We start from the raw sequence: 14936 nt of genomic DNA, 5'->3' as shown, positions 1-14936 counted from the left end.
TGTTCCTTATGTTTTCCAGCATGAGTACATAACCTCAGAATTGAGGGTTGGGTTTTTTTTTTTGTCCAATTATTGAAAATACTCTGCACACAGCAGACTTCAATTTACAGGTTAATTTTGTTTCCCATTCAAAAGCTACTGTTTTAAAACTGCTGCTTGATACCTAGATATCATTTTTAGTACAAAGATGATAATTTTACAAAACAACAGTTACCAAAATCATCTTTCTTGATCATCTTTTTAAATTTTGTTTTAGGGTTTTGACCCACCGCATCAAAGCGATACAAGAACTATTTATATAGCGAATCGTTTTCCCCAGCATGGCCATTATGTTCCTCAGAAGTTTGCAGACAACAGGATCATATCATCCAAGGTAAGGAATCCATTTGTCATGGGAAAACCACTTGATAATGTTACTTAAGTTGTGTAGCAAATGTTTTTGTGTGTATTATATCTAATGGTTATATACAATATTCCAAATGAAACAAGCTCTAAGCTTCTCAGAGGAAGAAGCTATGTTGCTTCCTATGACGTTTTTCTCCTGCTCTCATTCCTCTTTCCTCACAACCTAAGTACAGAACAATTAAACATGTTGGTCAGCATTTCTGAAGAAAAGTAGGTTTTAAAATAATGTTGCCTGTGTCTATGTGATGCACAGACCCACTTAAAAGGATGAAGCTGGTTGTGAGGATTTATAAAATAGCCAGTTCTCAGCTAGTACTCCGCATAAAATAAATCAGCGATGGACTGCAATTGCAGATTCCCTCCTAGTGTGACCTTGGATTGGAATCAACAGAACTGATGGTGGGCATGGGTCTTGTTGCTGTAGTACAGGAGAAAAAGTTACAGCTGCAAGAATTAATGTTTATTCTGCTACCCAGGATGCAAGCAGCCAAATGTCTCCAGCTGCTCCTATCCCAGCTGGTAGGAGAATATTTAAGACTTTGACTGTACAGGCAGTGCAGTTGTTACCCCTGCTTCCCTGCTAGCTGTATTTAAACTTCAAAACAATCAAAAAATATTGGATACAGCAGTTCTGTGTGGGAGTAAGGCAAGACTAGAAGAAGGTTGGGGGGAAGGGAGATGGAAAATGAAAATATTTAGGTTCAGAGAGTTTAATGGGAGTGGAACTAAATTTCACTGAAAAATTGTTCAGTATGTCATGGTTGTTCTTCTTTCTCCCTTTTTCCCCTTCAGTATACAGTCTGGAATTTTGTTCCAAAAAACTTATTTGAGCAGTTCCGAAGAGTAGCCAACTTTTATTTTCTGATTATATTTTTGGTTCAGGTAAGTTGAATAATACTCAGGAAATTGCAATTTATGTTGTAAATTCTGCTGCTGGTTTTCTTCCCTTCTTAATATATTCTGTCTACAAAACCAACACATTTTCAGCTTCTCTGGGAAAATAACACGACTTTAAGAATATTTATGTCCAGATTTAAGTACTGTCCTTAGCTTTTATCTTCATGAATGCTAAGATGTTTAAGTGTGCAGCTTCAGAGTCCATTGCACTGCCAGCACAGGGACTCCATTGTCTGTCTCAAAATACAATTTTGAATCTGTTAAGTTAGTGATAACATTCCAAATAGGTTTTTTGATTTTTCTGGACAGTGGTGGTCTTTGAAAAACCCAGGAGTTTGCTCTGTGTGTTTTTAAGCGCCTCTTGAACATCAGCGTACCGAACGCAGACATTCACGTTCTTTTGCATCAGACTGGGCAGTATGTTTGCTCTTGAGCTGGACACAGGTGACTGTATATTCTATTGTCGCACAGTTCCAAGACCCTCAAACACAATTTGTTCAGGTAAAATGAACACACAAAAATTGACAGCTCGGATTGACAGTTTGTCAGTTTCAAAAACATCACTTGATACGATATAGGTCAGACCATTCCTGTGGCTTTTGTAGCAGACTCTATTTCTTCTAATTAAGTACATCCACAAGTATATTTAAGCATGTTAATTTTCTGTGATCTTTGCATCTCCGACTCTGTCATTGTACTTGAATTCTGTTGAGCTGTTGCAGACTAAGTAGGTGAAGGATAAGGGAGAGAAAGATGAGATAATAACTTTTGAAAGACCTGTTAGTGTATGAGGCAGAAACAAGGTTTTGGGGTACGCAAAGTTTTCTTTCATTATAGAATAGAATGCTTTCAACGCGCATAGCCCTCCACGGTGATTAACCAGTATTTACAATATGCATCTGAAAAAGATGGTACCTCATTTGGCAAAAAAACATAGTAGTGAAGAGCTCAGGTTTGTCTGTGATTGTGCAAGATGCTAGTAGCAGGGCCAGTTCAGCGGATTTTAATACATTGCCTCATGTGTCCCTTGCTCTTGTTCTTTCATATTTAGAAAGAATGAAGTTTCTAATAGGCTGAAAGTCCCTCTGTTGGCAGTTACTAAAGTCGTATGGTTCTAACTTAGTCTAACAGAATGTGTTGCCTATTCAATCATCCTCGCTGAGAATATGGACTTCGTCATTCCTGATGTGATGCTTCATGCTGTTTAACGTATTGTAGCATGAGGAAGATGGGGGCATGCTGGAGATGGAAAATAATGTTCCTACAGTAACCACAGTGTTGCATTTTTAAAGCTTTCATTTCTTTTTAATGCAAATTCATGTCTTCAATTTTGAGTTATGTTCCTTTTCAAACTGTTAGGCTTCAGTAGTATCTAAATGTGATGTTCTTGAACAAATACTGATCTAGAGGCAGAATTTCTATTCGGAGTTTAATTCTGTTCTCTGAGTTTGTGACTCTGGTGGATGCCCTAATTTGTATGGGAAATGCCTTGTCTATACGTCTGTATTCTTGGAAACTGAAAGGGAGAAAAGCTGCAGTCATTTTTGTTCATTTGTTAGAATGGAATCCTGGTTTTATACAAATCCCATTTGGAAGGTCATTAATATGTAGCATTTTTTTTCTTTTTATAAGGCAAAGGTGCCTTTAAAAGTTAATCACCACGGTATCTTTTCTGTGATGTGACTCTCCTGTGACCAAGATGCAGTGACTGTCATTAACACCTTATTTCACAGAGCGGGGGCAAGATCTCATTATGTGATTTAAACACGCAGCACAGTCTAGTCCACACTGTTCACCTCACATATGCATGCCAGAAACGTGGTGACTGACTGCACTTTGGTCTCATGAGGCTCCACACCAGCTGTGTGATGGATGTGTGTCCAGCTGTGTAGCAGACAAAGGGCCGTGGTGTTCCGGTGGAAGAGGCAAAAGGAGCAGGCTGCCATGACAATTCCACCAGTACAAAACATGCTCCATTTTCACTACAAGCTTCTCTTGGGAAAGGAAGAGATTGTAGATCGCAAAAATGTCATGGTTAACCCTGTCCTGCCAAAAATCAGATGCTTTTGGCATGGGTTTTCCTGGACAACATGGTGCCAAGCTGAAACTGCAGTGCTGCAGTTGAAGAACAGACAGTACTGCAGGCTAGAACTGGGTTTTGTTGAGTTCTATAAATTGTCAGTGTTTCGTTGGGGGGAAAAAAAAAAAGTCATGCATGTGTGTTAAGTTGGCATAATCTGTTTTCTTTGTGAGGTTCTTGGCTTTTGACAAAGTAAACTTCATGTATGATTATTATTTTTTCTTCTTTAATGGTTCCCAAAGCAATGCCATAAGTCTCAGGTAAAGTGGAATCGAATCAGTGTCTGTGGTTTTGACTAGTTCTTGTGTATATTGTCTTTACAGCACTTGACCATGTTGGTTTTTTTCCTGCAGCAGAGGAGAAACACTAACATCCCCACACACATACAGAATTTTAGTGTATACACCGCACTCCTGGCATGCCAGCAATGACAGCGCAGATTGTAAAAATTGCATGTGAACTTGGGGGGATCCAGAAAGGGGCAGGCTAAGAAAGTGTGTTCTCTAATATCTAAACTGTTAGAAAGTGCTATGTTTAACTTTATTTTCACTTCTGAAGTGGGTACTATTATACTCTACATTCCTGTAGAGAGTATTGAAACAGCTTCCCAACACGCAGATTTCCTTCCTTTTTAATATACTTTTGAATTCATATTTGCAGGGTGAAAACACTGCATAATTGGCACAAGTGTGATTTAAGTTTGTTCTATGCCCTACAACCTTTGTTTGCATCATTATTGATAGTAGGTGTCAGGAGCTGAGTTTTGCTCCAGAAATACCACAGAAAATGCAGTAAAAATACAGTTTATAATGAGGATTTTGGAAAGTGGTTGCCACCTTGCTTCATGGTTTTTTTGAAAGTACATGTGTAAAAATAAAATTGGGGCTAATTTTCGTATTTTCTTCTCTTTTTAGCTCATGATAGATACCCCTACCAGTCCTATTACCAGTGGATTGCCATTATTCTTTGTCATAACTGTGACAGCCATAAAACAGGTAAAGGGGAAAAACCTTGTAGCATGAAGTCTTTCTAAGGTAAAGTTACTTAACAAAGGCTGACTCAGATAATGTTTAGATACTAAAAAGAAATAAAACAGGTGTAACTTTTAGGAAGGATTTTGTATTCAATGTTCCTTGTTAGATGCTTGAACTTGAGCGTTTTGTTTCATTGTCAAGTGCTCAGTGACTCACTGCGGTACCCTTAAATGGACAGTGAATGACTGTCAGACAGCATTTTTGTCTAAACATTGCATGTCACTTGTTATAAGACCTTTTCTGAAAGCTCCTCACTTATTCCTTTGGCACACCTCGCTGCATATTAAAACCAATCCTCCCGCTGAGAATGGAGCTTGGGTAGATGAAGCGGTGGTGCAGTCCATGTAGTTAAAAGGCAAATTTTGGATAAAGAGTATGTTTCATGGCGTAAAATATATTAACAGTAATCCTGTGCCAGGTAGAAGGTCCAGTTTAGAAAGCTGCTGCTTTTGTTGATTTGGTTTGTTTTTTGTTTGGGGGTGTTTGGGTTTTTTTTCCTTTGGTTACATAAGACATTTTGGAGTGCTTTATAGCACTTGAAGTAAGAAAAATCTTGTAAGTTTGAGTTTAATGCAAATCTTGTTCAAGCACTGTACTACATCGTGCTGACACCTAGAGCCCCTGGAAGGAGAATGTAAAAAAAAAAAGGGAAAAAATCATCTTCTGATTTCTTTAAACCCTTAAAGTGAGAGGAGAAAGAAAGAAGCACATAAAGAAAGAGGTGATGTGGATAGAAACTATAATGTCTTCTGCAGGGAGGTAATTTTCAGGAACTATCCCTTTCCAAGGTTTTGACAGTGCTGTCTGGGGAAGAGATGCAGTCATAGCAACTGAAGAGTAAGGAGGAGACTGTTATGGAGCTACAGCTGGAATTTCAATTTGCCCTCTGTGCCAGTAAGACCCAAGCCACCCTGCAGTAGGGCAAAAGTAAAAATAGCTCTAGCTTTCAGGTGGATAGAATGGTGTTGGGGCAGAGGGGATCCTAATGCTGAGTAATACTTGAACTAACATTTCATCTTGTTGCTGTGCAGTTTGTGTATGTAGAGTGCCCTAAACCTATAAATTGCACTTCTTGTCATTGCCCCCCAAATATCCAGTGTTCAAGAGCTGTATTCATAATGGAAAACATCTCTTAAAGGTATGTGGTCTGAAAGAGATTGTGCAACTTAGTTTTAAATATTAGATTTTTTTTTCCAGAAAGAAGTTGGACTTGTATAAATTAAAATAGTCCAAAATCTATTGTCACCTTGTTTCCAGATGTCCAGTCTTATACTGGGAAATTTCATGGTTGGACTTGATGTTCTTCATGGTCTTTTCCAACCTAAAAGTTTCTATGATTAAATATGTTACCTTCAGTTGCAAAGAATAGAGGTTCTGGCATTCCTTCTAGAAGTTTCAAATCATTCATGCCTTGCCAAGCATCAGGAGTTTTTCCCAATTGTCTCAATATCACTGCAAGGACTATTGGAACCACCTAAACTGATCTAATGGACTCTCCTGTTTATCCTACCTGCAGCTAAATAGGCAAACAGTATTCACAAGCTGTTACCCTGGAAAGACAATTCAGTGTGCTATTTCCAACAGGCTGCCCTTGGATAAGGAAGAAAGATAAATCTTCTGTTGGAATGCAGAGGGGAAAATACGCAGTATGGTCTCAAAACCAGCTCCCACCTCCTCTCAAAACAGAAGCGGAATAGGAAGCAGATTTCAGGGGAAGAAACGTCTTTTGAAAGCTGCAGGGCACTGGTTCTATGCAAAGCTGCATCAGGATAAACGTTAAACTGTAACTTAGTCTCTCAAAAGCTGAAGGGGAAAAATAGAAGCCTCATTTGTACGCAGGGTTGAGAAGCTTAGCAGTGGGTGGAAGAACTCTCCCTTGCTTCCAAGAAGGCCAGTTAGCGTGACACCTCTAGCAAACCTGGGAATGCAGCCTTATTTTATTCTCAGCCAAGGAAATAGAACTTTTTCTTCTTAAAAGTGTAATTGCACCTAGGTCAGAAGAAGGACGTACAGGGCTGCAAAGTGATGCAACTCATGCTGTGTCATTTGGTCTGTCTTGTTAGCCAGAGCGCTTTCCTCCTCCTGCCTGTGAAGATGCTTATGTGGTCCTCAGAGGAGTCCAAAATTAGAAAATAAATAAAAATAAGACAAAAATTAAAGTTAAACCCAAACCGAAATACAACAAAATAAGGATATTTTCTAGGGAACCTTAGGGAACTTAGTCCTTTTCAGTAAGTTCATAGGTATTTAGCAAACAAGCTGATTGGACACAGATGTTTACATGACTGTCAGGTAGATTAGAAACAACTACTTTGCAGATTTTGGTTAAATATAGATGTAAACTGAGAATGAAAAACCTGGTAATATAATATGCAGACCTGTTTTAATTTTGTCCTTTTCATTGATGCACTTACTTAAGCAGGGCTGAAGAATATTGAGGGATTTTAATCTTTAGTTTCTGTTCATGCAGTTAAACAACATGCAAAAGTATTGCATCTTTCTTTTTAACATATTTTTGCAATATTTGCAAGTGAGGATGCTCTCTCAAAAATGCTGCAATAGGTAAGTTTTGGGGACTTTAAACTGTCCACAGTAAGCTGGCTCTTAAGAATTCCCTGGTGTGAGGTGTCACCCCTGTGTTTTAGGCAGTAGGTGTCAGATGGAGAAAGCGCTGAAATCTGTACTTTCTAAAGAGGGTAAATTTCTGTTCTTTGCCAAATGCCCATATTGCTCAGCTGTTCAGGTTTATGAGACAAATGCCCCAAGGTTACTGGATGTTAGTTAAATCCTTGTTTTCTTCTGTCAGTCACCTTTAACAAGGAGCTCTAGGTACTGACTCTTGCTTTTTCATATGATGAGAAAGGACTCTTACAAAGTCTTAGGGGTTTTAGGATTCTCATTTCCCAGTATCTCTGTGGCTGCTATTACAACAACTTCTTAATTATTTATTTTTAAGCAGTTGGCGTATAAAACTTCCCTCTTTTTTTAGTTTTTTTTTTTTAACCTAGATAGTGCATTTGTGCTGTACTTACTCGTTTGTGCTAGTAACATTGGAGGTGCACGAAGGCAGAACTGCAAAACTGTACTTCTAATCTAAACTAAATTCATCATATAACTCCTCCAAACGCCAGTCCAGTGCAGAATTCCCCAAACTGCATCTGCATTGGTACTCGTATTACGCCATTTGGATATAACATTTGTGATGTTCCTAGGATGAGTTGGGATTATGCCTGCTGTTTCAGAGGGCCTCCTTCTTCTGTCTGCAAACTTCCAAGGAAGTGGTTTTAAGACTTTCACATTTTTTATACCTACAGAAAAGTGTTTAAAGAAATGTCTCTGTTATTGCAAATCAGTTTTAGGAGTCATGACAGGATTTAAGAGACGGTCGAACCTTCTGCTTAGACTGATCCATTTCTCATGCTTGCTCATGGGGCTTTCCAAACTACTTAGACTTGGGGATCGGCAATCTTGCTACTGATAATTATGCTATTAGATTAAATAAGCAGTATATTAATAACTTGGGAAATAAGAGGGGAATAATAGACCTGGATTCACTCATGAATATTTGCACAAGTGTGTGTATGGGATGAAGCTTGCTTAAAGAGGTGCTGAATATCAGGTAAAGGAAAGCTGCTTAATCTATCCATTAAACTCAGTCGCTGCGAACGGTTGTATTAGGACTCTGTTGTGGTTTAACCCCAGCTGGCAGCTGAGCACCACACAGCCCAGCCTGGTGAGATGAGGGGAAGAATGAAAAGGGTGTAAGTGAGAAAACTCACGTGTTGGGTTAAAGATCGTTTAATAGGTTATCAAAAGCCACACACAAGCAAAGCAAAATAAGGAATTCATTCACTGCTTCCCATCTGCAGACAAACGCCATCATGCTGAACATCCCCCCCCTTCCTCCTCCTTCCCCCAGCTTTATCTGCTGAACATAATGTCATAGGGTCTGGAATATCCCTTCAGTCAACTGGGGTCAGCTGTCATGGCTGTGTCCCCTCCCAGTCTCTTGTGTACCCTCAGCCCACTGGCTGGTGGGGTAAGAGGCAGAAAAGGCCTTGACCCTGTGTCAGCACTGCTCAGCAGGGACACAAACATCCCTGTGTTATCAGCACTGTTTTCAGCACAAATCCAAAACACAGCCTCATACAGCTACCATGAAGAAAATTAAAACCAAAACCAGTGCAGACTCGCAAATAAAACTTTTGAGTCATCTCATCTTTTCTTGCTATTCAGAGCTTATGTGTAAACAGCGTGTCATACAGAATTAAGAAATCTTAAGATTTCATGCATAGGCTATGGCAGGAACTATAAGAAGTGCTATATGGTAAGACATGAGAAAGTAGTTTCAGTCTGTGACTTTTCTTACAAAAGAAAAAAAAAAAGAATCCATCAGACAGACCGAGAGTGACTGTTCCCAGTTTTGTGATATATTTATCCATGTAAACAAAGGATTGAATGGGTGCGTGTTCATCTCGTCTGCAGAAAATGTCACTGCCTGTTTTAACTGAACATGGGACTGTTAAGTTCCTTTACTTATTTGTGTAAAGTGAGTCAAAATTGAGAGGTTTTCCAGGTTCTTGAGTAACAGCTGTAGTGGAAACTTTAGCAAAATCAGTAACTATTTAGGCTACGTAGCAAGTAATTTGAAGCACACTGGTTTAGGAGGTATTTGTTATGTCTTACAGGTTTCTTGCTTAAAAAGTAAATTTGTGTGTTTCCTCGTCAGGGTTATGAAGACTGGCTACGACATAAAGCAGACAATGAAGTCAACGGTGCTCCGGTTTATGTTGTGCGAAGTGGTGGCCTTGTAAAAACCAGATCTAAAAACATTCGGGTATGTGCCTAAGGACAAATTGAAAATTGTGTTTCTGTTGCATAGCTAAGGCTCTTGTTTCACTGATGATTATTGTGGCCTGTTTCCTTGTGATTCCGTAACAGTGCTGAAATGAATTCTTCTCTCTTTGTACACTTCTCACTTGTGTTTGTGTCGTTAGGTGGGGGACATTGTCAGAGTAGCCAAGGATGAGACTTTTCCTGTTGATCTGGTGCTTCTGTCATCTGATCGAGTCGACGGATCGTGCCACGTTACTACTGCAAGTTTGGATGGAGAGACCAATCTCAAGGTCCGTATCATTGCTGTGAAATAGAACGTAGTTAATTTGTGATGCCATTTTTACTTCAGCCCTTTGGAACACCATCTCTACCCCTCCCCCCCAACCTCCATGCCCAGTAGTCCTGTGCCATTAATTTAATGGATGCTGTTTTACAGACACATGTTGCGGTCCCAGAAACAGCAGTGTTACAGTCCGTTGCCAACCTGGACAAACTTGTAGCTGTTATAGAATGTCAGCAGCCAGAAGCAGATCTGTACAGGTATCACTTTAAGAGTAAAAGATTTTGAAATTAAATCAAAATGAAATGTTTAATATTAGGAATGTTACTGGTCTTGCTGGGATTAAAATTGCTTCAGACATCTGCTTAAATTTTAGGTTTTAATAATTAGCATAAATGTTCATACATACATACTCCCTGAAAGTTGCAAGTGACAAGTTGAATTTGAGTATTTCAGTAGTAAATCAGAAATTATAGGATAATATTTACCTTATGTGTTTTAATCATGACACTTGTGTACATTTCTGTTCTAACCAGTAAACTTGTTTCTAGATTTTTTTAAAATTAAATGGCCTGTGAGTCTGAGCAGGCTGGAGAAGGAGTAGTATAAGGTTCTGCCATGAGACTTCAGTACTATATACTATAATTTTTCTAATGGAAGTAACTCAAAATGTAGTAAATTGTTGTAAGTTTTTGTGCTAATTCTAAGGATGTGTGTTGATCACGTTTACTTGGCTTATGCTCAAGCAAAGATTTGAACTCTGTTCTTCAGCAGCAAAAATTTAGATTTAAAACAGTTGTATCTGAGCGCGCTTCATTTCAGCTTTTAACATCAGCAAGCAATACCCTGGACTCCGTAAAACAGCATCATGGGTGACAAAAGTTATATTCCCATTCAAGTTTCTCCTGTATCGTATAATGGAAAATGGTAGCCATCAAGTAGTATTTTTTAAAATCCAAGCGTATCACAGCAGCTCTTCTGAAGGAAGCTGTGGGATCTTTCAGAAATATTAAATTCTTAAAAACAAAGATACTTGGTTTGAGCAGCCGTTCAAATATTTGATCTTTAGTTCAAATTCAGTTTAGTTTGTAGAGAACAGCAAGTTAAGGTACGGTTACTACAGAAATTTTTGTTGTACCTGGGGTTGTGCTAAATATGCAAGTGTCGGATTTCGAATCAGAGTAGATTGGTTTTTTTAAACAAAAAAATTGCTATTTCTGATGGATAATATGCTAACTTTTATTTTTGAGGAATTATTTCTTACTGAAACATCAAGAAGTCACAATCTGTTTTAACTGAGTAAGAAATAGAATCTTCTTTGGTTTTATTAATGAAACCTAATGGACTTTCTCAAATGACTGTTCTTTTGAAGGAGAAATGCTTCTGTTGGTCAGTATTTCTTGTCACGTTATTGCCAGTGTTGCCATATTGTTTTAGTTAGATTGTTGATAGAACTTGATTGTTCTGTACTTGTGAACCATTAATGACTTTTTGTAAATTTAGCAGAGTTTTTTACATTTTTGAGTCTTCATGTAGGCATTTCTAACACATGGACGTCTTTTATAGATTTGTTGGGAGAATAACTGTAAGTCACCAAACTGAAGAAATAGTACGGTAAGTAAAATTTTGTAAGATAGGTGTTTAGAGCTGGTGGAGGTGGTTAAAATCGTGACCATCACCAGAAAGGGTTGCTGTTGAATATGCAAGAGGGAGGGGTATTTTACTGGAAGTATCAATGGTAGCTGCATACGTTGGATGGCAAAGAGAAAAAAATAAGTGGAAGAAAGCTCATTACTAGGCAGTTCTTCAGGTTTAATAGGACAGGTCTGGGAAGCTTGGCTGTTCAGAAGAGAGTCATTTTTAGGCACTGATACTCAACTGGTGACTTTGTTGCTATTTGTTTTTTAAAACATGTGTTGATCTTATTTTCCAGTGGCATATTACATAGACAGACAACAGGGGATCTGTTGTAGCATATCAGAGGCACTGAGCAGGTGTTTTTGCAGTTGGAATTCCTAGAAATTACTGTTAAGTTTTAACAAAGCCCCTGCTACAAACTTGTAGCTTTTGGTGTATATATTTCAAACTACTGTAATGCCTGGGCTGTAAAGATGAGTGCTTACATCTGTAGTAGTCAACGCATAATTGTGTGCACATAAACACGTGCTCGCACCCTTCCCTGTGCAGTCATAGCAAGTAGCATATGCCTAAACACGTGAAAATACACAAATAAAGACATGAAGCTACAGGCCTGCATGGCAGCTTCCTCTAAAGATTGTGTTGTGTTGTGTTGGCCCCAGCTGGCAACCAAGCATCCACAGCACTGCTCATTCACTTCCCCCACCCACCACAACAGGAAGAACAGGAGTGAGAAAGGTCAGGGTTTGTCATAAAAACAGGGAAATTGCTCACAAGAGATGGCCAGATTTTCAGGAATATTTAGCATGCAGGTTATTTAATTGGTTTCTCTTGTGAATTGTTGATAAAAACTTGGTCACCTCTTCTCAAAATGTGAAGTGCTGTTTTGTGATGTATACATGCGTCCCAGAAATGGGTAAATCTGGTTTGAATCTTTCACTGTTCTAATGTCCAAGATGTTATCCTTTACGCATTTTCAGTGAAATTTCTACCTGAATCAAATACTAAAGTGGTATTGTTTTCCATGCAATGTGTGCCTTCACTCTGAAAAACTGAAAGTCAGGCAAACATGTCAGTTTTAGGTAGGAGTAACATGGAGTTCAGAGCGAATCGATGATTGGTCTATGATTTTGCAAGAATTGTGGGAATGTAGAAGGCAGATCACTTGGCCCCAGGTCTCATGCCTTAGCCACCCCCACAACCACCCCAAACCCACTCAGCTGTTTTCCAAGGTCGCTTGGTGTACTACTTCACTTAGAGCTTTTCAGGATTCATTACTGCCAAGGTTGGTGAGGTCAACTCTGGGATAATCTCTCAAAATAGTTTAGCTGGCAGCATGTAACAGAGCCAGTTTTAAAGGACGTGTGAAAAATAATTGCAGGTTCTGACTACTGGTAGAGCTGTGTCTTCTGACTGTCAAAGATAAACTTGCCTAGTCTGTGTTGCACTGATGGAGGTTTTGTATTTTGGGTTTGTCAGAGTGGTTTTACCAACTGACAAAACCCACTTGAATCCAGAAATATATGTTAGCTTTCTTGGAAGAAAAGGTTACGTGCCTGAGCATTTAGTCCCTTTTAGTTCATTTCTTTAACTAAAGTTTGAGCCTAGCCTAAAAAGTGACATATGTACACGTAATTTAAAGAACCTGTCATAATCCCTGTGTAGAATTGGTGCACACGGGATTTGTGATGGTTGCTGTCACATTTGCAGTAACATTTAAGTTAAACGTTTAACTGTGGGAGGTGGACTGTGGCTTTGGTTTTTTTTTGAGCAACTCTGGGTTATGCTTTCAAAGGAACTTCAAGTAGAAGAGTTTTGTTTATATAACAGAGATGGTGGAATGCTTGTGGTACAGCTGATGGCAACGTAAAACAAGGCCAAGGGCTTGAATGCCCGAGCACTTAGTCTGTGATCTTTAGTTCTTTTGCTCACACCCCAGTATGTCGGCCTGCCCACTGCAGTTGTTCAGCTTCTGCTGTCATTTGAAACGTTGGCAGAAATAGCGAATGCACCTATTTATGTTATATTTTTCTATTTCAAACCAACCCTGCTGGCAGTTTCAAAAGATAATAGAGCCACTGGAGTAGAGCACAGCTCTCTAACCTTACACGAACCTTGATTCTCACTGGACCTTTATTTTCACAGCACTGTTTTCAGTTAACCAGTGGAATGGATGTATTGTTACGGTGTGATGGATGTGAGGGAAAAACGCTTGGGAATTTTTCCCCTGTGTTAGGAAACAGAACTTGCACTGTTGTGGCGGTGTCGTGTCCATCTAGTTGTTTGTTTCTGGGATATGAATACCATTTGAACCAGCTAGATCATTGCCACCCCTCTGTCAGACAGAAGGGAGATAGGTAGAAGAGCCATACCCAAAATCACACTCCTGTCGCGCTCTGAGCCCAACAGGCTTTTTGCCTGCTGGCTTCTTCGGTAACCGGAGGTTTCTCTGTACGTGCCATTTGGTGTGTTTAGCTCAATCACTAATTATGGGATATTGAACAGTGTGGGGAGAGTATGGCTGTGATTGGTGAGATGTGGAAGCAGGTGGAGAGCTCTGTGGAAATGTGTGGGTGAGGTAAGAGGATTGAAGATGGACCTAAATGAGGGTGGGGTTGGAGTTGTTGGGGTGGGAGTTTGCAGGGGCTATAGTACAACTTTGCATAGGAAACTGGATATCACTAGTCCTACAGACTACATACAGAACAACTGATTGTTAAATGCTGGTATATCTGTTTCTTTTTAGACCTCTTGGGCCTGAAAGTCTCTTACTTCGTGGAGCAAGATTAAAAAACACTAAAGAAATATTTGGTTTGTAGACATCTAAATATTTAAAGAGTATCCTCTTCTTAAAACATGTTGATGAACTGCGGTTTAATTCTACTTGTGCTGAAGAGATTGTAATAATCCTGCTGACTGTCACCTGAGGGGATATGATTATAGATGAAAGTAATGATGATATGCTGAAGAATCTCTAAGGATATAAAGTTCCAGCTCTGATCTGTGGAAATATTTGAAGTGGTTTGATAAAGGAATAACTTAACAGTCATTTATCCATTGAAGTTGTTACTGTTACCCATTGTTCAAGGCTTTCTCCTGAGATTTACCATTCTGATTTCCATAAAATACATATTGAAGAGCCGCACAGTCATAATAATGAACAATGTTGTAGCAGGTGTTTAAAATTACTTCAGTAGTACTGTTTTACTATAGCGGAGTATTGCAGATACTTACAAAATGGTCTCACCATTGTACTGAAGTAAACACAAAAGTAATGGCACCTCTTGATTTTCTCTTATGTCTCTGAAAATGAAAAAATCTTCAAATGGTACATATGTAGAAAATGAAGTATAACTCCTTCCCCTCACCTTCCTTCCCAGGTGTTGCAGTGTATACAGGTATGGAGACAAAGATGGCATTAAATTACAAGAGTAAATCTCAGAAACGGTCAGCAGTAGAAAAGTATGTTTATTTTCTAATATCTTTCTTATTTGTAGAGTTTTAACTTAGTTTTTCCTTGGTAAATTTAAAACCTTGATGGTCTTCTCATTGGGTTGTCAGCAAGGGAAGAGGTTGTAGTTGCTTTGCCTTCAGTAGGAAGCTATAAAGATAAAATCATTTTCTTGGCATTTCATCCTTTATTGATTCCTTCAGTAGTGTACAAAGTTGAAATACCCAAGCTTACAAAAGACTGAAGGAGAAAAAGTTGGTTCAGGAGTTTTGTTTTTGAGATGTGGGGATGATTTAATGATAGGTGAAATGCTGC

The 14936-nt window shown here is 38.9% G+C and overlaps 1 protein-coding gene across 1 annotated transcript in view; it reads left to right on the top strand.

Annotated features, from left to right (window-relative positions):
- The first annotated feature begins 262 nt into the window (after positions 1 to 262).
- Positions 263 to 14936, top strand: part of ATP11B (ATPase, class VI, type 11B) — a 47406-nt gene continuing 32732 nt past the window's right edge. Inside the window, exons 1-9 of the mRNA XM_010149028.1 lie at positions 263 to 373; positions 1198 to 1287; positions 4297 to 4377; positions 9146 to 9253; positions 9414 to 9542; positions 9689 to 9792; positions 11099 to 11146; positions 13917 to 13981; positions 14551 to 14632. Coding sequence (XP_010147330.1) covers positions 4300 to 4377; positions 9146 to 9253; positions 9414 to 9542; positions 9689 to 9792; positions 11099 to 11146; positions 13917 to 13981; positions 14551 to 14632 — 614 coding nt within the window. The 5' untranslated portion in view covers positions 263 to 373; positions 1198 to 1287; positions 4297 to 4299. The remainder of the gene's footprint in view (positions 374 to 1197; positions 1288 to 4296; positions 4378 to 9145; positions 9254 to 9413; positions 9543 to 9688; positions 9793 to 11098; positions 11147 to 13916; positions 13982 to 14550; positions 14633 to 14936) is intronic.

This window comes from Eurypyga helias, unplaced genomic scaffold (genome assembly GCF_000690775.1).
Source record: "Eurypyga helias isolate BGI_N326 unplaced genomic scaffold, ASM69077v1 scaffold26023, whole genome shotgun sequence".
Taxonomy (NCBI): domain Eukaryota; kingdom Metazoa; phylum Chordata; class Aves; order Eurypygiformes; family Eurypygidae; genus Eurypyga; species Eurypyga helias.
This window is presented reverse-complemented; position numbering and strand designations above follow the sequence as displayed.